Here is a 12,976-nt window from a genome sequence, read left to right as displayed (position 1 = left end):
AAACTTTGCAAAGTCCAGAGCAGGGTTCTGCAGGACCATGATACGCAGCTGGGTCCTGTGGGCATCTGACAGGAGCCCCTCTATGAACTGCTCAGTTAGGAGTTTGTGTTCTTCACGTACACTCTCTGGGTCCACCTGTTTAACCGCTTTCAGGGCCTCCTGCAGGTTTAAGGCATAGTCCCTTATGCTGTCTGTGGGCCGCTGCTTGCACCCAAAGAATCTCATCTTTATCTCTGCTGCGGTGCGGGTGTCAAAAGTACTCTTTAGCTTGGCCAGTATCTGGGTTACTGTCCCTTTATCTGTATCAGGCCAGGACTTCACTTCACGCTGGGCTGCGCCGGCTAGCTGTCCCATTAATATGCCCACCTTCTGGCTCTCAGTCAGCGGATACACCCGGAATAAGCTGTGCAGGCTTTCTCTGAAGTCGCTCAAGGTATGGGACTCCCCGGAGTACTGCGGCAGCCATTCTGCGCCCGGTATGTACGGCATGGTGATCGGCATTACCGGCGCTACAGCGGGGGATGGGGCGACGGCGACAGGGATCGCTTCGGCGGGCGCTGCGGCGTCTCGGGCTATGGCAGCCACCTGCCCTCCCTCTGCGTCGGACATCTTCCTCCCCCTTAGTGAACCTTACCAGGCTCCGTTCACTTTTCAAATTTCCTTCCGGGTCGCGCGGGGTTAACAGCGCTCTGCTCTGATGGCGCGCTCCCTTCGCGCTCTTTGTCAGGCACGCCCCCCTTCTTCCTGCGCTCAGTGAGGATAATGGCGGCGGCAGTTTTCAAACAGTGAAACACGCAGTAATACAGTCTTTAAAGCGCAATTATTCAGGCGCACAGTACCCGGTGGAACCGGGCACGAAATCCTGTTCACAGCGCCAAAAGTTGACTCGCCCACCCCAGGGCTAGGGGACACCCGGTGCCGGGCCGGACTAATCCGGTGGTAGTCAGTGGTGGCTGGGCCCGGCTCCGTGGCCCTGGTGGGTGTCAGTTGAATATGTGGCTGATGAGTTGAAGTTAATGTTCGTGACGCCACCTGTGGTATGCGGCTATTAAGCCGCCGCTGCTATGGGAGAACTCCGGGGTGATGTTATGGCAGCTATGATGTTACTGCTCCCCACAGGTGGAGCGATGCCCCGGGATACAGTTGGTGCCCGTGAAAGTCTATGGTGTTGTGTGGCTAACACGGTGCAGGGCCGACAGGCGAGGAAAGAACCAGGCACAAACAACAGTCTCTTTACCTTCTCCTCTTTTACTCTGGGAACAGTCCAGTCCTGGGAGACCGTTACAGGTGGTGATGGGGATCCGGTCGGCCTGGAAGTACTTGGGATGATCTTTCTGGCCAGCTGAGTATGAGGCCTACTCCTGTACTTTGCTTTGTGATGATAGGACCCTGCTTCTCTGAATCCAGCAATGGCCCTCTTTGCTGCTGGGACCGATGGCACGTCCCTTCTTTCTGTAGGTGGCTGCGCAGACCCTCTCTCTGGTGCTTCTCCGCTGGAGTCCACACCGGGCCCTGATGCTGCAGCTGTACCTTGGATGTTTCTGGGCCAGGGGCTTGCAGCTCTCCTGCCCTTCGGACTCGGCTACCAGGGACGGATTTTATACCCTGGCAACCACAGACTCCGATGTCTGAGTCTCTCTGCTGCCTCTCAGCTATTCCTGCTTCTCTGGGCCAAGCTGCTCCAGCTCTAGGCCCCAGATTCACAGGACAGCTCACTCTGCGTCTGTTCACTTCCACTACTCCCTACAGACTGGCTGCACTTCCTCCCTCTGGTCAGGTAGAGGAAGGCTCCCTGGAATTCCAGGTTCAGAGCTCCCCCTGCTGGCCGGAGGGAGAACTGTGTTGGGTGTTAAACCTGCTGGCCAATGGATCTCCCAACTACCTCCAGGCTCAGCATTAACCCTTTGGGAGGGCAATGCTGCTGTGGCGACCAGGTCCTAGGGCGCCACAGAGGTACAGTATAGTGACTGTATAGTGAAGGACATAGGCAGTATAGATAAGGGGCAGCATGGTGGCCAGTGTGAGGCCACAGTATGGAGGAGGGCACAGTATGCTGAGGAGAGGGAATGTGAGACGGAGGTACAGTATAGTGACTGTATAGTGAAGGACATAGGCAGTATAGATAAGGGGCAGCATGGTGGCCAGTGTGAGGCCACAGTATGGAGGAGGGCACAGTATGCTGAGGAGAGGGAATGTGAGACGGAGGTACAGTATAGTGACTGTATAGTGAAGGACATAGGCAGTATAGATAAGGGGCAGCATGGTGGCCAGTGTGAGGCCACAGTATGGAGGAGGGCTCAGTATGCTGAGAAGGGGGAATGTGAGACGGAGGTACAGTATAGTGACTGTATAGTGAAGGACATAGGCAGTATAGATAAGGGGCAGCATGGTGGCCAGTGTGAGGGCACAGTATGGAGGAGGGCACAGTATGCTGAGGAGAGGGAATGTGAGACGGAGGTACAGTATAGTGACTGTATAGTGAAGGACATAGGCAGTATAGATAAGGGGCAGCATGGTGGCCAGTATGAGGCCACAGTATGGAGGAGGGCACAGTATGCTGAGAAGGGGGAATGTGAGACTGAGGTGCAGTATAGTGACTGGATAGTGAAGGACATAGGCAGTATAGATAAGGGAAAAAAAGAAAAAAAAGAGAAAAAAAGGGAACCAGCACGATCTGAAATTGGCATGCATCAAATAAAAAGTGAAAATTCACAAATTTATTCCAACTGTACTATGATAAAAAAATGAGATTTTTAGCAAATAATTTTTTGAGCCACCCCTGCCAACGTCACGGCAAATCTCAATAGGGGGGTCCTACTCTACATTCTGTATTTCATGTGCCATGCGGCCTCCTAGATAAAGTTAAAAGCAGAACCACATTTCAGATCGTGCTGGCTCCCCTCTCTCTCTGTTTGGTCGTAGTTATGCTACAAATTCTGGTGGCCGGTCACCACCATGCCATGCATGCCTGATTTTGGTTTGCTATGTATTCCTCCTGTTGGTAGCTGTTCAGATTCAGTTACCTCACCCCTTTCCACAGGCAATGCTAATTAAGCACCATCTTGGATCTGGTTCGCCTTTATCAATGGTTGCTGTTTGACACTGGGAGGATCAGTTCTGATATAGTCCTGGCATGGTGCAGAGCTTGCTCCACATGCTGGGACCTGGGCTGGTCTCTATCCACAAGTGCCTTTTTTGCAACATAGAAGCGGTTATATACAGGTTACAGGTATGTGTGCTCTAGTATGGTTCTGCTTTTAACTTTATCTAGGAGGCCGCATGGCACATGAAATACAGAATGTAGAGTAGGACCCCCCTATTGAGATTTGCCGTGACGTTGGCAGGGGTGGCTCAAAAAATTGATCAATTATTTGCTAAAAATCTCACTTTTTTTTTTTTTTTTTTTTTTTATTGTAGTACAGTTGGAATAAATCTGTGAATTTTCACTTTTTATATGATGCATGCCAATTTCAGATCGTGCTGGCTCCCCTCTCTCTCAGTATAGATAAGGGGCAGCATGGTGGCCAGTGTGAGGGCACAGTATGGAGGAGGGCACAGTATGCTGAGAAGGGGAAATGTGAGACTGAGGTGCAGTATAGTGACTGGATAGTGAAGGACATAGGCAGTATAGATAAGGGGCAGCATGGTGGTCAGTGTGAGGGCACAGTATGGAGGAGGGCACAGTATGCTGAGAAGAGGGAATGTGAGACTGAGGTGCAGTATAGTGACTGGATAGTGAAGGACATAGGCAGTATAGATAAGGGGCAGCATGGTGGTCAGTGTGAGGGCACAGTATGGAGGAGGGCACAGTATGCTGAGAAGGGGGAATGTGAGACTGAGGTGCAGTATAGTGACTGGATAGTGAAGGACATAGGCAGTATAGATAAGGGGCAGCATGGTGGCCAGTGTGAGGGCACAGTATGGAGGGCACAGTATGCTGAGAAGGGGGAATGTGAGACTGAGGTGCAGTATAGTGACTGTATAGTGAAGGAGATAAGCAGTATAGATAAGGGGCAGCATGGTGGCCAGTGTGAGGGCACAGTATGGAGGGCACAGTATGCTGAGAAGGGGGAATGTGAGACTGAGGTGCAGTATAGTGACTGTATAGTGAAGGAGATAAGCAGTATAGATAAGGGGCAGCATGGTGGCCAGTGTGAGGGCACAGTATGGAGGGCACAGTATGCTGAGAAGGGGGAATGTGAGACTGAGGTACAGTATAGTGACTGTATAGTGAAGGAGATAAGCAGTATAGATAAGGGGCAGCATGGTGGCCAGTGTGAGGGCACAGTATGGAGGGCACAGTATGCTGAGAAGGGGGAATGTGAGACTGAGGTGCAGTATAGTGACTGTATAGTGAAGGACATAGGCAGTATAGATAAGGGGCAGCATGGTGGCCAGTGTGAGGGCACAGTATGGAGGAGGGCACAGTATGCTGAGAAGGGGGAATGTGAGACTGAGGTGCAGTATAGTGACTGGATAGTGAAGGAGATAAGCAGTATAGATAAGGGTCAGCATGGTGGCCAGTGTGAGGGCACAGTATGGAGGAGGGCACAGTATGCTGAGAAAGGGGAATGTGAGACTGAGGTGCAGTATAGTGACTGGATAGTGAAGGAGATAAGCAGTATAGATAAGGGGCAGCATGGTGGCCAGTGTGAGGGCACAGTATGGAGGAGGGCACAGTATGCTGAGAAGGGGGAATGTGAGACTGAGGTGCAGTATTTATATCTAAATGCTACAGTGCGTGCTCTACTGTTACGGCTAAAATTGTTAACGTTATTGGGCCCCCACCAGATTTTCTGCCCAGGGGCCCCCACCAACCTTAATCTGGCCCTGATCGTGAGGCTTTTTGTCCCGCCCGTGGCTCCGTCCACCCGCTCTCTCCCCGTCTGACTTTCTCCCCCACCTAATGCACATGAGCAGAGCAGAGCAGAGCCGAGCGCTGCTTCACTGCTCTGGCTCTGTGCTGCCGCTGTTATGGGTGGGCGGCAGCAGCACTCTGGCTGCCGGCACTTTAAATCTGCAGCTCAGCGTGCACTCACTGCTCACTGCTGGGCTGTTTGTGTACGGAAGTGCATCTGTGGGCGGAGCTACCGAGCAACATGCTGAGCTCTGTCCACAGATAAAGAGACTGCAGGAAGAGGAGCTGAACACCAAGGAATGCTGTATATAACCCCCCCCCCCACCTACCCAAAGCTATATGCCTCCAGTCACCCCCTCACCACATCTGTATGCCCCCACACCAGATTTGTATGCCCCTCAGCCACCCCACCAGATCTATATACCCCCCAGCACTCCCCAGCTCTGTATGCCTCCAGCCCCCTCCCACCAGATATGTATGCCCCAGCAGCCCTCTCCTCATCAGAGCTATATGCCTCCAGCCACCCCCCTCACCAGATTTGTATGTCCCCCAGCCCCCACACCAGATTTGTATGCCCCTCAGCCACCCCACCAGATCTATATGCACCCCAGCACACCCCAGCTCTGTATGCCTCCAGCCCCCTCCCACCAGATATGTATGCCCCAGCAGCCCTCTCCTCACCAGAGCTATATGCCTCCAGCCACCCCCCTCACCAGATTTGTATGTCCCCCAGCCCCCACACCAGATTTGTATACCCCTCAGCCACCCCACCAGATCTATATACCCCCCAGCACACCCCAGCTCTGTATGCCTCCAGCCCCCTCCCACCAGATATGTATGCCCCAGCAGCCCTCTCCTCATCAGAGCTATATGCCTCCAGCCACCCCCCTCACCAGATTTGTATGTCCCCCAGCCCCCACACCAGATTTGTATGCCCCTCAGCCACCCCACCAGATCTATATGCACCCCAGCACACCCCAGCTCTGTATGCCTCCAGCCCCCTCCCACCAGATATGTATGCCCCAGCAGCCCTCTCCTCACCAGAGCTATATGCCTCCAGCCACCCCCCTCACCAGATTTGTATGTCCCCCAGCCCCCACACCAGATTTGTATACCCCTCAGCCACCCCACCAGATCTATATACCCCCCAGCACACCCCAGCTCTGTATGCCTCCAGCCCCCTCCCACCAGATATGTATGCCCCAGCAGCCCTCTCCTCATCAGAGCTATATGCCTCCAGCCACCCCCCTCACCAGATTTGTATGTCCCCCAGCCCCCACACCAGATTTGTATGCCCCTCAGCCACCCCACCAGATCTATATGCCCCCCAGCACACCCCAGCTCTGTATGCCTCCAGCCCCCTCCCACCAGATATGTATGCCCCAGCAGCCCTCTCCTCACCAGAGCTATATCATACCTCCCAACCGTCCCGGATACAGCGAGACTATCACGCTTTTCATTGTTTGTCCCGTTGCCACGGACGGGACGGCCGTCTCCCGGGCTCCGCCCACCCACTCTCTCCCCGCCTCCCTGCTTTTCCCTCCTACCATCCTAACACGTGACGTGGCATAACAGAGAGGAGCGCGCTGCCCGAAACTAGTCTCTGTGTGCTCTGTGCTGCTGCTAAGGTATGTAAACATAATCTCCCCAGCACTGATTCCCCTCCCTCCCCCCCCCCCCGGCCGGAGCCTCTCTGTGCGGTCGGCTCGCCTCATGTCTGTGCGGGCGGCCCGCCGCCTGTCTGTGAAGGCGACCGACCACCTCACTGTGCGGGCGACCGGCCGCCTCACTGTGGCTGCCTGCGTCTCCGTGCTGGAGGCCCGCCGGCTGCCTGCGTGTCCATGCTGGAGGCCCGCCGGCTGCCTGCGTGTCCATGCTGGAGGCCCGCCGGCTGCCTGCGTGTCCATGCTGGAGGCCCGCCGGCTGCCTGCGTGTCCATGCTGGAGGCCCGCCGGCTGCCTGCGTGTCCATGCTGGAGGCCCGCCGGCTGCCTGCGTGTCCATGCTGGAGGCCAGCCGTCTGCCTGCGTGTCCATGCTGGAGGCCCGCCGGCTGCCTGCGTGTCCATGCTGGAGGCCCGCCGGCTGCCTGCGTGTCCATGCTGGAGGCCCGCCGGCTGCCTGCGTGTCCATGCTGGAGGCCCGCCGGCTGCCTGCGTGTGAGATGGTGAAACAGCTCCCATTGTTCATGGCCAGGAATATGTACCTGGTTAAAGATGTGCATGGCAAGACCCTGTATCACCTCACAAGCATAGTTTAGACGTATATATTTGTGTCTCATAAATGTGAACAGTATTTATTGTATGTAACTTTAAACCCTGCAGCTGTCAGTAATGATGTGATAATACTTTATAAGGGACAACAATGTCATTATTCAACCATAAGAGGACGCTGTTTCTCAGCACAGATGAAAGACTGCAATAGGTAGCTCAGATGGGGCGGAGCTACAGGCTGATAAACACAATGACATCACAGGCAGTAGAGCAGCAGCCATCTTGGAAGCGGTTGGCAGTGAATGAGTACAGAGACACAGGACGTGCGGAAGAGGGAAGAGATAATATTTGCGACTAGAAATCTATCCTCTTGATCAGAGCTGTGACACTGTATCCGTATCCTTACCAGATGGGAGAAGATTGCTGAAAGGATAGGACGTTGCCAAGGAGACGAGCCCCAGTGACCGGCAGTACTGCTCAGCTGTTGGAGAGGCCTCATCTTACTGCGTACTTCAGACATATTGTCCAGAGCAGACCCGGGTCGATAAGATAAGTAAGGCCCACTGCGCCATCGCACTGGGTAACCGTGCACGCACCTCACATCAGTTTGGCGCCAAAATATTTGAGACTCAGATAGGGCCTGTAGTTAGTTTAGGTAGTCATTGTAACCCCTTCAGGCCACACTTACTGCACAATCACCGTTTGGGACCATTGTTTCTACAACTACAACATCTAATTATTTGCCATTGAGGCTTCTCTGTGGACCACAATCACCTCATACCTGGATGTTGCTAAGACCTATTTTAGGCCAGAGTTGAGCTCATTCAGGAGGGAACTTGTATTGAACAATATATCTGGTTTTTTATTTGTCTTTATGCTCTTTGCTAAGCAGAAACATGATAGCAGATTCCTATAATTTCTCCACCATAGTTTTTGGAGATACTTTAACTCAAATAATTAGATAAGGACAAAGAGACAGAAATCAGAGTATATTGTATCAAAAAAAATTTTTTTAATAATATTCTTCAAAATATTTATATAAAAACACTTTTTTATTTCAAATTGCTAAAATCATCACAAGGTCAAGAAAAAACATCACCAGAAAAAACATATAAACACACACATATATATATATATATCAATAAATATACATATAATAGCTCCAGTGTAAATAGCCAATGTTCAAAAGGAAGGTTTCTACTCCTATAGACAAGAGCGGAATAAACAAGGAATCTCCTCTATATAAATATAACTTCTCCTTTAAGAGTGATATTCCTATGTCCATAGGTTTAATAAGGGGCAATGAATTATAGTTTATTTAATAGCTTGCCCACTCAAGCTGTTTATAAATGCCCACTCATCCCAAATAAAATAAATTACTCCCTTAACAACAGAGGCCAATAATAAGTGTAACAGACATCAATTTGCCATACTTTCTTAATATAAGGTCAGAGACACCCTCAAAAGCTCGACGTACGTTTCAAGGGAAACCTTTTCATCAGGAGGCCTTCCTTTTGAACATTGGCTATTTACACTGGAGCTATTATATGTATATTTATTGATATATCGATATAATATTTATATATCTGTATATTTATTATTTATCAATTAATATATGTATTAGTGCTGTACTATGGATGTTGGTGAAGGGACAGGGGTGATATTTTTATGATATAGATTTTTTGATATGAAATGATCCTCTGTTTTTTTCACCAATAATCCTTTGGATCAGAGATTCCCTCTGTATGTGTTTATATGTTTTTTCTGGTGATGTTTTTTCTTGACCTTGTGATGATTTTAGCAATTTGAAATAAAAAAGTGTTTTTATATAAATATTTTGAAGAATATTATTAAAAAATTTTTTTTTGATACAATATACTCTGATTTCTGTCTCTTTGTCCTTATCTTTGCTAAGCAGTCATTGTATATAGTAAGTTGTTTGGTTATTCAAGGTGAATCATGGGAAGGATCCTCCATTAATGGGCACTATATTTATATTGGGGCAGGGGAATAGTCAATTTGGGGTTAGAGTAAATTTAATTTAAGTTTGTAAACTGTTGTGCTATACTGCGGGCGGCTTGTGTTTCACACCCATCCATTTTTTTGTTTCATGTTTAAGGGTATTAAAAGGTAGTTGGTGGTTGGAATATCCAGTCCTGCCTGTAGGTAACATATAGTGTATATATTATTATTATTATTATTATATTGTAGTTGACTCATGTTAAAAGGCGCCACGCTGTATAGCACAAGGGTGTCAGCTTATTCGCTGAGTGTTTGTGAATATTTCCCTGAGTGTCTTCCCCTGTTAGATTGTGTTCATATCCAAATTGTAGTAAAGCACTTTTGTTAGTTAATCTAGTTTTAGGGCCGTTTATTTCCCATTTGTGACTTCGCTGTATCCTAAAGAGCCCACCCCGGTGCACGGCTTACATGCGTGTCCATGCTGGAGGCCCGCCGGCTGCCTGCGTGTCCATGCTGGAGGCCCGCCGGCTGCCTGCGTGTCCATGCTGAATGGATGTGGATGGGGAGTGGATATGGGCGTGACTGTGAAATGGGTGTGGTTAGGGGGCGTGGCCTTAAACAGGTTGTCCTCTCCTCCGCCCCTCTCCAGGTTGTCCTCTCCTCCGCCCCTATACAGGTTGTCCTCTCCTCCGCCCCTATACAGGTTGTCCTCTCCTCCGCCCCTATGCAGGTTGTCCTCTCCTCCGCCCCTATGCAGGTTGTCCTCTCCTCCGCCCCTATGCAGGTTGTCCTGTCCTCCGCCCCTATGCAGGTTGTCCTGTCCTCCGCCCCTATGCAGGTTGCCCTGTCCTCCGCCCCTATGCAGGTTGCCCTGTCCTCCGCCCCTATGCAGGTTGCCCTGTCCTCCGCCCCTATGCAGGTTGCCCTGTCCTCCGCCCCTATGCAGGTTGCCCTGTCCTCCGCCCCTATGCAGGTTGCCCTGTCCTCCGCCCCTATGCAGGTTGCCCTGTCCTCCGCCCCTATGCAGGTTGCCCTGTCCTCCGCCCCTATGCAGGTTGCCCTGTCCTCCGCCCCTATGCAGGTTGCCCTCTCCTCCGCCCCTATGCAGGTTGCCATCTCCTCCGCCCCTATGCAGGTTGCCCTCTCCTCCGCCCCTATGCAGGTTGCCCTCTCCTCCGCCCCTATGCAGGTTGCCCTCTGCTCCGCCCCTATGCAGGTTGCCCTCTGCTCCGCCCCTATGCAGGTTGCCCTCTGCTCCGCCCCTATGCAGGTTGCCCTCTGCTCCGCCCCTATGCAGGTTGCCCTCTGCTCCGCCCCTATGCAGGTTGCCCTCTGCTCCGCCCCTATGCAGGTTGCCCTCTGCTCCGCCCCTATGCAGGTTGCCCTCTGCTCCGCCCCTATGCAGGTTGCCCTCTGCTCCGCCCCTATGCAGGTTGCCCTCTGCTCCGCCCCTATGCAGGTTGCCCTCTGCTCCGCCCCTATGCAGGTTGCCCTCTGCTCCGCCCCTATGCAGGTTGCCCTCTGCTCCGCCCCTATGCAGGTTGCCCTCTGCTCCTCCCCTATGCAGGTTGCCCTCTGATCCGCCCCTATGCAGGTTGCTCTCTGCTCCGCCCCTATGCAGGTTGCTCTCTGCTCCGCCCCTATGCAGGTTGCCCTCTGCTCCGCCCCTATGCAGGTTGCCCTCTGCTCCGCCCCTATGCAGGTTGCCCTCTGCTCCGCCCCTATGCAGGTTGCCCTCTGCTCCGCCCCTATGCAGGTTGCCCTCTGCTCCGCCCCTATGCAGGTTGCCCTCTGCTCCGCCCCTATGCAGGTTGCCCTGTCCTCCGCCCCTATGCAGGTTGCCCTGTCCTCCGCCCCTATGCAGGTTGCCCTGTCCTCCGCCCCTATGCAGGTTGCCCTGTCCTCCGCCCCTATGCAGGTTGCCCTGTCCTCCGCCCCTATGCAGGTTGCCCTGTCCTCCGCCCCTATGCAGGTTGCCCTGTCCTCCGCCCCTATGCAGGTTGCCCTCTCCTCCGCCCCTATGCAGGTTGCCCTCTCCTCCGCCCCTATGCAGGTTGCCCTCTGCTCCGCCCCTATGCAGGTTGCCCTCTGCTCCGCCCCTATGCAGGTTGCCCTCTGCTCCGCCCCTATGCAGGTTGCCCTCTGCTCCGCCCCTATGCAGGTTGCCCTCTGCTCCGCCCCTATGCAGGTTGCCCTCTGCTCCGCCCCTATGCAGGTTGCCCTCTGCTCCGCCCCTATGCAGGTTGCCCTCTGCTCCGCCCCTATGCAGGTTGCCCTCTGCTCCGCCCCTATGCAGGTTGCCCACTGCTCCGCCCCTATGCAGGTTGCCCTCTGCTCCGCCCCTATGCAGGTTGCCCTCTGCTCCGCCCCTATGCAGGTTGCCCTCTGCTCCGCCCCTATGCAGGTTGCCCTCTGCTCCTCCCCTATGCAGGTTGCCCTCTGCTCCGCCCCTATGCAGGTTGCCCTCTGCTCCGCCCCTATGCAGGTTGCCCTCTGCTCCGCCCCTATGCAGGTTGCCCTCTGCTCCGCCCCTATGCAGGTTGCCCTCTGCTCCGCCCCTATGCAGGTTGCCCTCTGCTCCGCCCCTATGCAGGTTGCCCTCTGCTCCGCCCCTATGCAGGTTGCCCTCTCCCGGGAAGCATCAACCCGACCGCTGATAGCCCGGGCTCTTGTCACCGTAAAGAATGGGTGCGCACCTGTACGATGCATTAATGTCCTAGACAGTGAGTTAACCATTCCTGGAAATACTCTGCTGGCCGACGTCTATGTGCTTGATGGGGAAATTCTTCGGCGGAGGGATTTCACGCTACAGCCAGATAGGAGGTCAGCCTGGACTTATGCCGTAGGTGTCCAACAAAGAGTGACCCCGACAGCTGAATGGAATGGCCAAGTGATCATGTCTCTGATGGGAGTGGACCGCCGAACCCTCACTCCGGGGCAACAAAAGTTTCTCGAAGACAATCTTTGGGAATACCAGGAAGCGTTCTCAAGAAATGATGAAGACTTCGGGTGTACTTCCGCCATTGAGCACGAAATTCCTACCGGTGATGCTGCCCCAATCCGGGAACGCTATCGGCAAATCCCACCCAAGATGTATCAGGAGGTGAAAGATATGGTGGCCAGCATGTTGGAAAATCGGGTGATCCAAGAGAGCCAAAGTCCATGGGCAGCGCCAGTGGTCTTGGTGAGGAAGAAAGACGGATCTCTCCGATTCTGTGTGGACTACCGGAAACTGAATGCCCAGACTGTCCGGGATGCCTACCCTCTTCCACGGATCGAAGAGTCATTGTTCGCCCTAGGTCATGCAAAGTTTTTTTCAACTCTTGATTTGGCCAGCGGGTACTGGCAAGTACCAGTGGCCGAAAAGGACAAGGCAAAGACGGCTTTCATCTTACCCATGGGACTCTACGAGTTTAATCGCATGCCATTCGGCCTGTCCAATGCCCCGGGGACTTTTCAGCGGTTGATGGAGCACTGTCTGGGTGATCTCAACTTTGAGTCGGTATTGATATACCTGGATGACGTGATAGTGTTTGGAACTTCATTCAAGGATCACCTCCAGAAGTTGCGGCAGGTCTTGGGGCGGTTGCGAGACGTCCCAGGAAGTGTCAACTGTTTCAACATCGGATAGAGTACTTAGGACATGTGGTCACCACGGAGGGGGTACAGCCGGCCGCCAGTAAGGTGGAGGCCGTCCAGAAGTGGCCGCGACCGAATACCCTACGGGAAGTGCGGGCCTTTCTGGGTCTGGCCGGGTATTATCGAAGGTTTATACCCAAGTTTGCTCATCTGGCCGGCCCGATAAACGAGTTGCTGAGGGGCACGGCTGGGGGACCCAAGACTCGGCCCATCGAGTGGGGACCACGTCAGCAAGAAGCCTTTGAGGCACTGAAAAAGGCTTTATCGAGTGCCCCAATTCTGGCCTATGCGCGGTTTGATGCCCCA

General features: G+C 53.2%; 1 protein-coding gene across 1 annotated transcript in view; it reads left to right on the top strand.

The window, feature by feature from the left end:
• Nucleotides 1-5,072: 5,072 nt before the first annotated feature.
• The window catches only part of LOC142266880 (ephrin-A3-like), a 44,623-nt gene continuing 36,719 nt past the window's right edge, over nt 5,073-12,976 (top strand). Inside the window, exon 1 of the mRNA XM_075332323.1 lies at nt 5,073-5,162. Coding sequence (XP_075188438.1) covers nt 5,158-5,162 — 5 coding nt within the window. The 5' untranslated portion in view covers nt 5,073-5,157. The remainder of the gene's footprint in view (nt 5,163-12,976) is intronic.

Source organism: Anomaloglossus baeobatrachus, unplaced genomic scaffold (assembly GCF_048569485.1).
Source record: "Anomaloglossus baeobatrachus isolate aAnoBae1 unplaced genomic scaffold, aAnoBae1.hap1 Scaffold_292, whole genome shotgun sequence".
NCBI classification, from domain to species: Eukaryota; Metazoa; Chordata; class Amphibia; order Anura; family Aromobatidae; genus Anomaloglossus; species Anomaloglossus baeobatrachus.
Note: the sequence above shows the minus strand (reverse complement) of the source record. Positions and strands in the feature narration are given on the sequence as shown.